General features: G+C 43.0%; 1 protein-coding gene across 1 annotated transcript in view; it reads left to right on the top strand.

Annotated features, from left to right (window-relative positions):
• Positions 1 to 254: 254 nt before the first annotated feature.
• LOC126417003 (E3 ubiquitin-protein ligase TRIM9-like) overlaps positions 255 to 15,446 on the top strand; it is a 150,070-nt gene continuing 134,878 nt past the window's right edge. Inside the window, exons 1-4 of the mRNA XM_050084890.1 lie at positions 255 to 332; positions 4,165 to 4,260; positions 6,964 to 7,197; positions 11,018 to 11,174. Of these exons, the coding sequence (XP_049940847.1) occupies positions 255 to 332; positions 4,165 to 4,260; positions 6,964 to 7,197; positions 11,018 to 11,174 (565 nt within the window). The remainder of the gene's footprint in view (positions 333 to 4,164; positions 4,261 to 6,963; positions 7,198 to 11,017; positions 11,175 to 15,446) is intronic.

Consider the following 15,446-nt stretch of genomic DNA (forward strand, 5'->3'; position numbering starts at 1 on the left):
CAGACTTTTTAATCACCCTGTATATAGAGGGTTTTCGGAGGAGATAGAGAGTGGAAGGAGGAGGTGGACTAATAGAAGATTAGAATAAATATATAACCGGGCAACGCCGGGTACTTAGCTGGTGTTAAAATGTAAACGTCTGTACTAAAATGTTTTGCAGTGGAGCCCCTCTTGGACGAGCGCCTGGCTGGAGCCACTGCGGGTGGTATACCGCGGGAAGAGAACGTAAGAAGAAGGAAAAGAAGAAGAGGAAGATGCGGCACCAGCAGACAGCAGAGGTGTCCCTAATGCGAGCGAAGACGCTTTCAGGGAGGCGTCAGCAGGTCGCCGAGGTATTAGCAACAGCCGGAGAGCGCCAGCCAGCTAGCCAGCGGGGCGTTTTTGTTTGCGGGCCGGCAGTAGAGAGAGAGATGAATGGTGCGGCGGCACGCGAATTCGCGCTTAGAGCGGGATTTGGCCGCGCGGTCCGCCCTGGGGACGCAAAGCCCGCTTAGCGGCACTCCATGGGATCAGCGGGGGGCCTTAACGAGAGGCGACGTCGCAGAAAACAAGCCGGGCTGGGGCGGTGGCCTTCTTAAGGAGCTCCCGCGGGAACCGCCACGCAAATGTCGCGGCTCCGGCTCCGCTACTTGCCGGCGCTCTCCCGCTCTGCTCTCGGGTTTCTTAACGCCCGGATCTGATAAGTTGCTCGTTATTCCGGCGTCGCGTGTTTACTGCCCGGCAGTGCGTGCGCGTCTGTATTAGGCGCGTCAGATGCGTGTGCGTCGTTCTCGTGTTGCACTCTCTGCAGGCGGGAGGGAGATAAAGAATTTAGCGCTTCGTCGACGCCGTAGGTGGTCTACTGTTACGTTTATAAATTTACTTATTTACCAAATATTAATTCGGGTTTTAGAGCGACCGTGTTGCCTAAACCAAATAACAATCATCTTGAATGACATTGTCACTCTACAGCGGAGTGTGCGCTGATATGAAACTTCCTGGCAGATTAAAACTGTGTGCCGGACCGAGACTCGAACTCGGGACCTTTGCCTTTCGCGGGCAAGTGCTCTACCAAGTGGTAGAAAGGCAAAGGTCCCGAGTTCGAGTCTCGGTCCGGCACACAGTTTTAATCTACCAAGTGATAGAGCATTTGCCCGCGAAAGGCAAAGGTCCCGAGTTCGGGTCTCGGTCCGGCACACAGTTTTAATCTGCCAGGAAGTTTAAAAATCATCTTGTCGACAAATGGGTTCAGTTATTTAATTGTATATGGGTGTACTCTCGTTTCTTTTTCACTGGTTGAGGAATTAATTATAAAAATAACATTTACGCAGCTTTTCTTTTTTACCAACATGACAGAGTAAAAAGACGGTACGAGAATTATTGTGATGACGACGACGATTAACGTTTTTATATGAACCAACAACAACTAAATGAAACATTTTCCACAGACTGACAAAGAGATCAGAAAGTTCCAGAAAGTCACCATAAATACAATTTTTCCCTCACGCAATACATACCTACATCTGCATTATTAATCTACTGTTTACAATTAAGTGCCTAGCAGTGGGTTCATCGAATCACCTTCAAACCATTTCTCTACTATTCCACTCTCGAACAGCACACGGAAAAACGAAGACTTAAATCTGATTTCTCTTATTCTATTGTGATGTTAATTTCTTCCTGTGTAGGAGGGCGCCAACGAAATATTTTCGTCGGCCGAAGTGGCCGAGCGGTTCTAGGCGCTACAGTCTGGAACCGCGCGACCGCTACGGTCGCAGGTTCGAATCCTGCCTCGAGCATGGATGTGTGTGATGTCCTTAGGTTAGTTAGGTTTAAGTAGTTCTAAGTTCTAGGGGACTTATGACCACAGCAGTTGAGTCCCATAGTGCTCAGAGCCATTTGAACCATTTTTTGACTTCATGCTTTTCATTATTTACAGTTAACTGCAACATTTCGCACAATACAGATATCTTGTCTAAATCATTTTGCTATTGGTTTTGATCATCAGATGACTTTACAAGACGATAGATGGCAGAATCATCTGCAAGCAATTTAAGATAGCTGCTCAGATTGTCCCCTAAATCGTTTATATAGATCATGAACAGCAGATATCCTATAAGACCTTCTTGGGCAACGCCACATATTACTTCTGTTTTACTCGATGCATTTCCGTCAGTTAATACGAACTGCTACCTTTGTAACAGCAAATGACGATTCCACTCGCTAAACTGAGGCGATGTTTCGTGGGCACTCAATTTGATTAGATGTCACTTGTGAGGACTGGTGTCAAAATCTATCTTGAAATCTAGAATTAATTAGCTACTTGTGTTTTACAACAACGATTGCTTGTGAACCCAAGCTGAGTATGTGTCAATACATTGTTTTCTTCATAATATTCGAACTCATTATATGTTCCAGAATCGTACTCCAAATCGACGTTAGTGATATATGTTAACTGAATCTTCCGTCGGTTCTTGGTAGAACAACTTTATAATAAATGAAAAGCACTAGTTTGGTTTTGTTCTATAATATTACTTTTATTGTGTTAACCGGTTTTCGGCTTACAAGGCCATCATCAGACTTTTACTCAGTATTGTCACCAAAGAAGTTACAATGTTTATAAACAACATTGAAATGGAAGTCACACCTCCACACTGAAGCAGGAACACTCAGTAAGTAACATTTTTGATAGTGTGGTGGTAATGCAATGTAAAAAGTAAAAAATTTTAAACAGTAAATAAATAAAAATAAAAATGGAGTAGACAGGAAGAAACTTTAAGAGAAAGAAAGAACAGGATGCCTACATAACAGTTTCTATTAATAAACAAGACTAATAAAATAAAATAAAATTAGTACTTGATAAGCCTACTTCAAGAGGTAGAAAACATGGAGAGTGGTACATAAACCAATTAATAGAAGAAAGATCAATGTAACTACAGAATATATAAGGAACTTACGCAATGTCACCAACATAAACAGAAATGAATAAATGCAGGAATATTGAGGAGTGTGAGGGACCGTAATGTAAATGCAATCTTTGAGAGTGTAGTGGTACTGCATTTCCTGGACAAACAGTTTTTCCAGGAAAAACTGTTTGCTCCTTTTGTATTTGCGTTTTGCTCAGCCTTTTTACCTTTTAAAATGCAGTACCACCACACTCTCAAAGATTGCATTTACAGTATGTTCCCTCTCACTCCCAATGTATGTAAATGATTTTCCTATTATAAATTTGTGTGTTAGAAAATGTTTTAGAAATTACTTCTAGCTTAATATGGAAGTGAAACGGGAGCGATAAACAGTATTTATTACACCACCACTTCGTCATTCAAATTTCCCAACGTTTATTGCTTTTTTTGCCTGTATTTTGTGTAAACTTCGTTACTATTTAAAGTGATTTATTGTACGAAAAAGAATCATATACAAGGAAGAACATGCGTGATAAATTGCAGTCCAGTTATTTGTTTTTATAATTTAAAGTCTTTTCGTCTTGCTGCTTACAACTTCTCAAGTGTCCTTACAATTGAAGGGATGGGCGGAAGTAAGTGCTACGGTAACCCTCAATTTAGTAAGGATTAATTAGTCTTATCTTAGAATTTATTATGTTTCGTGGATTATCATTTTCACCGACACTTTCAGTTGTTAATATAGTTAACCTTTCCCCATCAATTGTACTTGCGGAGAAGTAAATCCGTTTTTTATCTTCAGTTTCCTGGCTGGTTATTTCTAAAAATTTATAAATTATTCATGTGAACGATTAGTTACCGAAATGATGTAACGCAAGGGACACTATACAGTACGTTGTCGTTCAGTGACGAACTGTCAGCAGCCTTAAGAATAAACGGAATAAATTAAAGAAATAATTTTTTTTTGGATTCATCATACATTGTGTAGAGAATATAAATCCACGTTAGCTCGTGTGTCATCACTCCAGAATGTTGTACTCACATCATGATACTGTTAAACGGCCATCACAAAAGGACTGGAGGCCTGCTGCGGGAGGGTAAAGTCAAGAAATTATTTAAGATGTGTCTCTCTGTGTGTGTGTGTGTGTGTGTGTGTGTGTGTGTGTGTGTCTTGATGAGTTTTTAGTTGATGCATGTTTGGGGAGATGTAAGTACCATTTCAGTTGCGGCGACGAATGCATCGTCAGCACCGTGTTAACATTTTTGTCTTTCTGTCTTGCAGACGGAGCTGTCGCAGAACCTGCAGCAGCTGTCTGAGAAAGCCCGCTCTACCACGGAGTTCATACAGCGGCTCAAGGGCATGAGCGATAAAGTGAACGTGAGTACTCACACTAACATGCCTCTCATATGATGTACATACCACTAGTTGAATGGAGGCTGAGATACACTGAGGCGCCAAAACATTATAGCCATTTACTCAATAGCGTGTTTGTCCGTTCTTGGAGCGCAGTGCAGTAGCTATTCTGCGTAGTATGCGGCATCACATTTGTAAGCACAGGCCAGGCAGTTTCAGTAAACTATGGGTTAATGATTTGTGGGAACGGTGCTGGAACACTATAGTGACCCAGACGTAGTCAAGCGTGTTCAGATCAGGCGAATCTGGTGGCAAACACAATCAAGTGAGTTCACTATCACGCTCCTCAAACCACTGTAGCACGATTCTGGACTTGTGACCGGGCAGTTATCCTGCAGGAAAATGTCAACGCTTTTGGGGAAGGCATCAAGCATTATCGGATACAGGTGGTCCCCAATAATGTTCAAGTTGTCCAAAGATATCCTGGTGTCCTAGATTAATACCACAGGTACCATGGAAGCCCAGATGAATATCCCCCTTCGCATAATACTTCGCTACAGATCTACTTTTGTGACGTGGCTCATGTTTCAAGTAGCTGTTCGAGTGGACGACAGTCCACCACAGCTTAACTGGACCCAGCCATCTATCTGGTGTAACAACAAAAGTGATTCATTCGACCAGGTGACACGTTTCCATTGATCCGTGGTCCAATTTCGAGGGTTCCATGTCCATTGCAATCATCTTTGCTATATCACTGGGTCAGCATGAGAAAAGGGGGGTCGTCTACTGCAGACCCCACGTTCAAAATCGGCGCCGATCGCTGTGTTTCGGAACAACCGTGCCTGCACCAGTACTAAACTCTGTTGTCATACCTGCCACTGATCACTGCCTATCCTGCTATACCTAGGAGGCAACCCCTACGTTCTATGATGAGTGGACCGCCAATACCTTGTCACCTGTCCATGGTTTCACTATCCTTCAACCAGGTTTCACATATGCTCACGACAGTAGCACGCGAGGAGCCAACCAGCTTCGTCGTTTCGGAGATGGCCAGTTCCAAGAGTCGAGCCATTACAATCTGTCCTGTGTTAAAGTCGTTTATATCAGTGGATTCAATAATGTTATCTTGGAACTCTTCCATTTTGTCCGTGTTTGCATAGAAAAATAGTAATATCAGAAATTTAGTCCGCCTTGATGCAAAACACCTTGTTGTTCGTTTATTTTTTTTATTAGCCCAAAATAGTTTCGGCGACAAATATCACCATCATCAGCGGGTTTTTTAAATCTAAAACATACAGAAAATGGCATGGTTGTACAAACACAGTAAAACATTATTACAATTTTACAATTCGTCTTTTGAAGTATAATTTTCTATTGACGCTTTCATACTACCTTATCTATTGTACGTTACAGCATGTTTTAAGCAATTATTGGCGCTGTTTGCGACATATTTTCTGTGCTCTTTTTTTCTGTTGCAGTCTTTTTACTTAGCGAACATCACGTCATATGCAACCATGTGAGCGGCTGTTGGTAAACAAATACTAAAAGGTGAACTTCGTATATACTGCTGACATACGAAGTTCACCTTTTAGTATTTGCTTACCAACAGCCGCTCACATGGTTGCAGATGACGTGATGTTCGCTAAGTAAAAAGACTGCAACAGAAAAAAAGAGCACAGAAAATATGTCGCAAACAGCGCCAATATTTGCTTAAAACATGCTGTAACGTACAATAAATAAGGTAGTATGAAAGTATCAATAGAAAATTATACTTCAAAAGACGAATTGTAAAATTGTAATAACGTTTTACTGTGTTTGTACAACCATGCCATTTTCTGTATGTTTCAGATTAAAAAAAACCGCTGATGATGGTGATATTTGTCGCCGAAACTATTTTGGGATAATAAAAAAATAAACGAACAACAGGGTGTTTTGCATCAAGGCGGACTCAATTTCTGATATTACTATCAGTGGATTCTCCCACCAGAGGCCCGTACCGTCGCTAGAATGATTTTATATCCGTCCACGTTCGAGTTTGTGACAGTTGTGCGAGTGACACTTGTGTGGAGATACAGTGTGTTGGCGTTTCTGCAGAGTCCAAGATACTACAGGTGGTTTTTCGCTTTCATATTCGCTGGCCTTACCAGCTCACAACCAAACTGTCACATTTTTAACTAACCTAGACCTCGGTGTAAGCTACACATCAGTATGTTACGACAACGAGGATTATTCCTTGCACGTTCGTTGGCCACACCAACTAAAAGCCGAACTGTCACATTCTGACCAAACCTAGACCTCTCAGTACACTACAATGAGTCTCTCACCACAACCAGATTTTTTTCTTTCACATTCAGTGGCTTCGTCAACTCATAGACTACCTACAATAAGCTGCTTATCCCAGAAAGAGCACGAGACACTGCAGAAATGTCTGTCCATAGAATTGCCACCCCATTGAGGTAAATGTTCCAAACCCTCTGTTCCGCTTATATTTTTTCATTACCTTTCCCTACTGTGTCATGTGCCCGAAACACCACTAGGTGGCGTCAAATCTTGCTATGAGAAGTAGTAATTCTGTTTTCGTTCAGTCTTTTACATAATAATAATAAGATATTATAAATGAAAAAAAACCTGTGTATTTGCTTTCTAGTTTGCCTTCGCTGGATTGTGTGTGATAGTCCATACCGAGAAAAGGCGTTGACTGCTTGTGCCTTCGCTTGTGCCTACCAGGAGAACTGTGCGGAGTTCGAGGCGACGGTGTCGGCGCAGTGCGATGCGCTCATCGAGGCGATCGAGGCGCGGCGCGCTCAGCTGCTGGAGTTCGTGAGGCAGCAGCGGGAGCTGAAGCTGCGGGCGCTGCGCGACCAGGTGTCGGCCTGCACGTGCCGCCTCCAGGGCACCACCGGCCTCCTCCAGTTCTGCATAGAGGCCCTCAAGGAGACCGACTCGGCGGCGTTCCTGCAGGTCAGCATACTGCAAAACTTAGTACATCTATAAGTAATGCCTTTATGTTTACGTCAAGGGCTCATCAACTTTTTTAATTTGCTAATACAGGATGGGCCTTATTGGTAATGGACTACTGGTAATTGATTTTTCCATCCTGCAGAAGGTATTTTGCAGAACTGTCTGTTGCTCATCTGTCTGTAGCCTAACCATCAGTTGCTCAATTGTCTGTTTCTCAACTGCCTGTTGCTCAATGACCTGTTACTCAACCATTTGTTACTCAACAGTCTGTCACTCAACTGTCTGTCACTCAACTGTCTGTTGCTCAACTGTCTGTTGCTAAAATGTCTGTTGCTCAACTGTCTGTTGCTCAATGATCTGTTGATCAACCATCTGTTGATCAACCATTTGTTGATCAACCATCTGTTATCAACTGTCTATTAGTCAGTTAACTGTTATGCAATTGGCCATTGCGCAGACACACATCTCTCATGCAACTATGAGTTTGTTGTGAAACTGTCAGTAGCAGTACTAACTGCCTATTGTTGCGATTTGCTTTTGTTGTGTGACAGCCTACCTGTTGGGAAACTGCATTCCTAGTGCACAACGATGTCTTCGGGAACCATCTGCCTTGATGTGCAACTATTTTGGGATATTTTTGTCATTCTCGTAGGTGTTTCAGCACATGTCAAGGTAGTCATACACTGGTGCGTATCATACTATAAAATAGTCAAGGTGTATAGTAGTAATAAAATAACAAATAATGTCAGCTATGATAGAGGAGGTTAAATAGTTTGAAAATACTTGAAGAGCTATAAAACTAATGATTTTAAAAGTATGAGTGCTATGGCCACATTTTCTTCTTAGCTACTGCCTGCATCTGTCAGGCAACTGCCCACATCTGTTGCATGAGTGCCCACATATATTATAAGTGTTTCCCTATTGTACCATTGTCAAATATGTGGACTACCTTCTCCATAGTGAACTGGACACGTCACTGCAGAAAATAGGTTAATGATGTTTGTCTACCACAACTGCTACACATGATGGGTCCTATCAGATTAATAGGTAACCAAGTGTAGTGTGGTAGATGCGACACCAGACTCACATATGGGGGTACTGACTTTCAAGTCTTTGTCTAATCACTTATATTTATGGTTTCCATAGTTTCTGTAAATACCACATAACCAATTTCCAAGATCGGCTCTTTGAAAGGGCCACATCTGATTTCCAAGCCTTACCCTTTAACATTCCGAGCTCCTGCACCGGATTCACTAGTGAACTCATCGGATTATTGTTACCAGGCATCGTAGGGCTGTGTCTGTAATGGAGGTGAGTTGGTAGGACTACGTTTTTACCTGGATGCCTGCAAGGAATCAGAGCTTGCTGCACCAGTTGCAACTTGCTGTCCGTTTCCCGTGAGAGTTACTTAAGGCGTTTTATCACCTCCAAAATATATAACTGCGGCCATGATACAATAAACATTCACCCTTCAAGGAGACACGTTTTTCCTGATGATGGCTGACTTTGCGGTGACCTTGATTGTAGAAGTCTGCATATTCATCGTTCAAAAAACGGGTCGTTCAAGAAATTACTGCCAAGCAATGGTTTTCTCGTCCGAGGTGCTCTGTGCAGAATGAGCTGGCGCATTGTCGATGGCGTCGTAAATTGTGGGTGATCCTTCTTCGGCGGTAGTGGATCCATATCTTTCCACTGCTTGCCTTGTTGTTTTGTATTGGGATCGTAGCGATACACCTAGCACTTGTCAATGATGATTTTGTGTCTAAAGAAGTTATCTCTATTGGTTTGACACAAGTGCAAAATTTCCGATGTTACCTCTATTCAGCGGACTTCTTCAGTGGGTGTTGGCTGTCACAGAACACAGTGAGCTTCGACATTCATCATGTTCAAAAAGTCGCACAAGATATCGAAAACTGATCCATGCATGAGTTTCACTTTTGTCTCGTTTGTGAGTCGCTGATCTTCTACCACAAGACCTCCATTTCTTTTGTGATTCTTGTTCCTTCACAGAGAGATGGTAGGCCACTTCATTCTTCTTTATTCGGACTTTTCTGACCACACTGGAATCGTCTGCGCCACATGACCACTGTATCATATTATGCTGCATTGTTGCTCTCCACTTTCACCCACTCAGTATGAATTTTTCGTGATGAATAAATCCGCTCCAGTTATACTGGACAAATCGTTTATTTAGATAAAGTAACCCGAGTTTCAGGATGTAAATCCCATCTTCATGCGTTAAAAACAGATGAGAAACTAAGAGAGATACTATTATTAAAATTAATTTAAAAGGATTCATACAATGTGAATATCTTGTCATGCCTTGATTGCGCACTAGAAAATCGTACCAGCCATGTAAAAAATCCACAAAATTTATCGAGTAGCATACGAGATCCAGTGCAGATGGGGCATGAAAACGTTTTTTGAGACAAGCAGTACCACACTGGGTGAATGAGACCTAACTGAAAAAAATCATGAATATATCAATAAATAAACACGCGTTGCCAGCCTAATGTACCCTAAAAATAAACTTTGAACGACCAGGCATGTGGCATAGGCTTAATAAAGTAAAATAAAGGCATAAATGCCATAGAATGCCAATCTGTACACGTCAAAAGTAGCTTACCAAGTATGTACCCAGCCCGTCGCATGTTGTAGACATGAACTGCAATGAGTCGCCTCAGTATACTTACATGATACGTTACCTACGAGGTTCACAAATTGGCATTCTGCAGCATTCACGCTTTCTTTTTCTTTCTTAAGCCTATGCCTAATGTCTGGTCGTTCAAAGTTGGTTTGTAGGTTACATTAAGCTGGTGATGAGTATTTGCCTGTTGATACATTGGTGGTTTTTCTGGTTAGGCCCAGTTTACTCTTTGTGGTACCGGTTAGCTCAAAGAACCTTTTCATGCCTCACCCACACAGGATCTCGCATCCTGCTTCATAAATTTAAAATTATATTCACATCTAAATGAACCCTTTTCATGTTGATAAATTATATGTCGTATCTGTCACAGTTTCTTTCTTTTTTTCCCCAGCGCCTCAAGATGGTGTTTAAATCCTGTGTGTACGATTTTATCTTAATACATAATTTGTCAAGTGCAACTACAGCAGATTTATTCATCATGAAAATTTTTAGCAACAGTTGTGGATGCCCTGCAAAGAGTATATTATGTCAGCATGAACTGTTGCAGCGTTTTTCCCCTCCAAATGCAGAAAACGAATCACCACACGATGCTCAACTGTATCATCGGGCACTGGGCTGTACAGTTTTGTTTTCATTCCTCTAGCGGCGTGGACTGCAGGAATGAAACTGAAGAAAGGAAAAAGACAGACAGAAAGATAGATAGATAGAGAGAGAGAGAGAGAGAGAGAGAGAGAGAGAGAGAGTGGAATGCGCAAGTTTACTTTTTCGAAGAGATTGTTAAAATTTTATGTCTAGGCTTCGTATTCCGACTACACCAATGAAATGTTACCAATATAGCATCGTCAGGCCTGGTGGTCTAGTACTCGTATTAAAGCTCGTGTCTGGAAACCGTGAGGTCGCAGGATTTAATATCGGTGGGATCACGAATTTTTCTGTCTTCGTTTTAACCTAGCGTTCACCTCTTAATGATATGATGGATCGCGAGGAACGGTACGTGGTTCAGATTCAACGATAAACTGTAGGCCTCGTTTCTATCGTTGGATAACTGGGGTAGCTTAGAGACACGAGAGTCACGGATGTGGTGTCCAACTGAAAGACATGCACCAGGCCATCGAGCCACACGAAAATATCATTGTTTCAGGGATACATTTACTTAGGTGTGTCTTTCCACAGGTGGGCTCGATGCTGATCAACCGCGTGGCGAACGTGGACATCACGTGGCACAAGGACGTGGTCGCGTCGCCCCGCCTCAGCCACGAGTTCGACCTCACGCTGGACGACAAGTCTGTGCTGCGAGCCATCGAGCAGCTCAACTTCATCCAGATGAAGCGTAAGTTTCCGCTGCCCACTTCCACCCAGACAGTGCGACGAGTGGCTGGCCAGTGGAACGGAGCGTCCAGTATCAAAGCATACTTAGCGAAACTTCCTGGCAGGTTTGAAACTGTACGCTGAACTTGAACTGGAATCTCGACTCTTCTGTCTTTAGGGAAATAACTCTAACTACCGCTGTGTCCAGGCCCCACTACTTTCCAAACTGCACACTTGCTCTTTGGGACTAAACTCTAACCTGTCAGGAAATTTCACAAAAGCATACATTCTTCTCCAGAGGTAACAATTCGTTAAGAGTATTTGAAAACCCTGAAAGACCTTAGAAAGACATCCTACGAAATTAACTTGTCACTTGGTGACTTAACGATGGGGTAAGGTGTAGTTGATAAATACCAGCAGTCCCCTATTATAGAATGGATCTCTCAGGTACAAAAAAAATCATAAAATGTTGGATGACTTTAAAAATCAAAATATTTAACGTTATGCATGTAAACCGTCTATGAAGACACAAAACCTTAACTATATTGATTTTATTAACTCCGTGTTATTCACTGAGAATTACACATGCATAAAGGACAAGTTTAGGAAAGTTTCGAAACTATGATCCAAGAAGGTTAAAGGTCGTTAAGTACTCTCATTATCAAACACTGGATGAGTGTACTCTCGTAAAGAGCGGTTCGTTTTAAGGAAAATTCGTTTCACGTATCTCAGTGTTTATGACGTCATATCTCCTGAAAAAGGTGTTGTACATTGATATAATTTGGCAAGTACACTGCGGTAACAAGAGTCATAAGATACCCTTAATATCGTTTTGTACCTTCTTTTGCCCCGCGTAGTGCAGCAACATGACGTGGCATGGACTCAACAAATCGTTGGAAGTCCTTTGCAGAAATACCGAGCCGTGGTGCCTCTGTAGCCGCCCATAATTGCGAGAGTGTTGCCGGTGCTGGATTTTGTGCATGTAGTGACCTTTCGATTATTTTCCATAAATACTAGACAGGAGTCATGTCGGCCGATCTGAGTGCCCAGATCCAGGAAGTTGTCCAGAAAGTTCTTCAAAACAAATCCGAATCGTTGTGGTCTGTTGACTTGGCGCAATGTCATCCACTGAAATTCCATCGTTGTTTGGGGACGTGAAGCCCATGAATGGCTGCAAATTGTCTCCAGGTAGCCGAGAATAACCATTTCGAGTCAATGATCGGTTCAGTTGGACCGGAGGACACCATCCATTCCATTTAAATGTGGCCCACACCGCTATGGAGCCACCACCAGCTTGCACAGATGACTCGAACCCTACCATCAGCTCTTAGCAGCTGAAATCTGCACTCATCTGACCAGGCCACGGATTTCCAGTTGTCTCGGATCCAACTGATATGGTGACGAACACAGGAGAGATGCTGCAGGCAGTATCGTGTCTGTCATCTGCTGCCGTAGCCCATTAAAAAGCCATATTTCGCTGCACTTTCCTAACGGACACGTTCGTCGTAGTCCCCATTGATTCCTACTGTTATATCACGCAGTTTTGCTTGTCTGTTAGCACCGACGACTCTATGCAGCCGGCCTTGTGACCGAGCGGTTCTAGGCGCTTCACTCCGGAACAGCGCTGCTGCTACGGTCGTAGGTTCGAATCCTGCCTGGATGTGTGTGATGTCCTTAGGTTAGTTAGGTTTAAGTAGTTCTAAGTCTAGGGGACTGATGACCTCAGATGTTAAGTCCCATAGTGCTTAGAGCCATCTGAATTTTTTTTATTTTTTACTCTACGCTAACACCGCTGCTCTCGGTCGTTAAGTGTTGTCCGTAGTGATAGATAATATCAGAAATGTGGTATTCTCAGCACAGTCTTGACACCGTGCATCTCGGAATATTAAATTGCCTAACGATTTCCGAAATGTAATGTCTCATGCGTCTAGCGCCGACTACCATTCCGCATTAAGAGTTTGTTACTTCCCTCGTGCGGCCATAATCGTATCGGACTTCTTTTCACATGAATAACCTGAGTACAAATAACAGCTCCGCCAATGCATTATTAATTGGACACTATATGTCGTGGCAGTCGGCCGCGGGCGTAAACAAACGAGGACTGCGGCCGTAGAGGGGAGAAGAGAGGCGCGCCTGCCCCTCCCAGGGCGTGCAGTCTACACCCGTGTGTCGCGCTTCAGTGAAAGCAGATGTGAAGCATGGTGATAGTGAATGCCGAAACCAGTGAAGAGATCTATCGTTACAAAGTGCGTAACAGGTATCAGAAATGATATAAATTGCAGACAAACACAGTTTATTATAGAAAACCGATGTAATTCAATTTATACAATCTTTACATACTGCATGATACAGTCTGAAGAATTATTTTAGGCTCTTTCACGGTCACTCTCGGCCGTGTCGGTACGTGAAGACTCATTATCTGCTGTGTCCGTGCGGGATCAGCCCTCCTGTCTGTATTAGATGAGTCCTCTCTGGAGTCATTAGTACGTATAATAATGTCGCCAACTGCAATCACTACTACGCCATCGCGCCTCCTGTAATCATGATCCACCTTTTGCACTTTTCTGCAGTACCAATCCCAAACGTTTTCAGTGACAGAACTGAATGCATAGCCGGCCGAAGTGGCCGCGCGGTTCTGGCGCTGCAGTCTGGAACCGCGAGACCGCTACGGTCGCAGGTTCGAATCCTGCCTCGGGCATGGATGTGTGTGATGTCCTTAGGTTAGTTAGGTTTAACTAGTTCTAAGTTCTAGGGGACTAATGACCTCAGCAGTTGAGTCCCATAGTGCTCAGAGCCATTTGAACCATTTTGAACTGAATGCATTGTCCGTCAGTTTTTTGAGATTGGCTGCAAACATGTCGTCAGAGATGTTGTGCTCCCTCACGTACTGATTAATTTTCGACCATGTAAGTTCAACTGCGTTCATGTCGCAGTTGTACCGCGGTAGGCGAACCACGATCTTTTCACTCGGTTTATTCGCCTGCACAAGAGCATACATCTCAGCCTTTGTCATTCTGTCATTGCATTTAACTTTCCTTTTTCGCAATCATTCTACCATCGCCACCCTAGGATAGTATACTGAATTTGTTGTTTTGTCCACCTGCTTACAATGATACGACTCATTGTCCTTAATAGTGACAGAATTTTGCGGAAGATTTTGGAGTAACATCTCCGAAAACAACTTCTCGCAATTCTCTGAGTTCATTTGGCCATGATAATCTCCTTGCGTCGATTTCGTCCAGAACTTTAGCTCCTCTTCCTTCACTAACCCGTCTTTCAGCCAACACTTGCCACTATCATCCTTCTGGAGGTACTTTCCACATCATAACAACCAATTCGTCTTCTGGGCTCTGGCAGTATTTGCTGCATGTCAGATTGCTATCAATCCACGACTCATCAAGATAAAAAAAAAAAATATTTGTTGAGCTTTCCTGATGCTCTTCATGTGTGCAAGGACGGCCATAGAACAATGTCACCACTTTCTAACAAGAGATTTCGATTGTTCATTAATGATTTCCACAAGAGTCACATCGACTTTAGTAAAGTTTTTAATGAGGTACTGCCCCATCTACAATTTATCTTCTCACGCAGCACTGGAAGAAATTTTGCCACGCTAGGTACTGCTTTCTATTGCCCGCATCTCGTGGTCGTGCGGTAGCGTTCTCGCTTCCCACGCCCGGGTTCCCGGGTTCGATTCCCGGCGGGGTCAGGGATTTTCTCTGCCTCGTGATGGCTGGGTGTTGTGTGCTGTCCTTAGGTTAGTTAGGTTTAAGTAGTTCTAAGTTCTAGGGGACTTATGACCACAGCAGTGCCATTTGAACCATTTGAACTACTTTCTATTGTGTGTAGAACTCCGCTATGGTATTCCTTTTAACTAATTTACTGAATTCGGCGACTTCTTCTTGAGTATCACTGCGTCTCTTCCTAAGTAAAACAAAATAAAAATAAAGTAATTTCAACCTAGCAGCTGCCTAGTTGTAAGCATCGTCGAAAATAAACAGCTTTACACTTGTACAGTACAAATTACAACTAAAAGTGACCTTTTCTTTCCTGGGCTATCAGGCGATTCGCCTGTATGACAGCTTGCGAACTTCGTAATCCTATCTAATGTTCGTACACTTTTGCGGGTGTAAGTGGTAGCTATCTTACGGGCTTCAGTGGTAGGTTGTATAGCAGCTTTCTGCTTTCAATTCCACCTCGCAGCCCTCCGTCACATTAAGCATAATTTTACGAGCACCAATTCGCACTGAGAATCTCCCTTTCCTTTTAGGGGTCGCGAGAGTCGTACTCCAAC

Source organism: Schistocerca serialis, chromosome 8, assembly GCF_023864345.2.
Source record: "Schistocerca serialis cubense isolate TAMUIC-IGC-003099 chromosome 8, iqSchSeri2.2, whole genome shotgun sequence".
NCBI lineage: Eukaryota > Metazoa > Arthropoda > Insecta > Orthoptera > Acrididae > Schistocerca > Schistocerca serialis.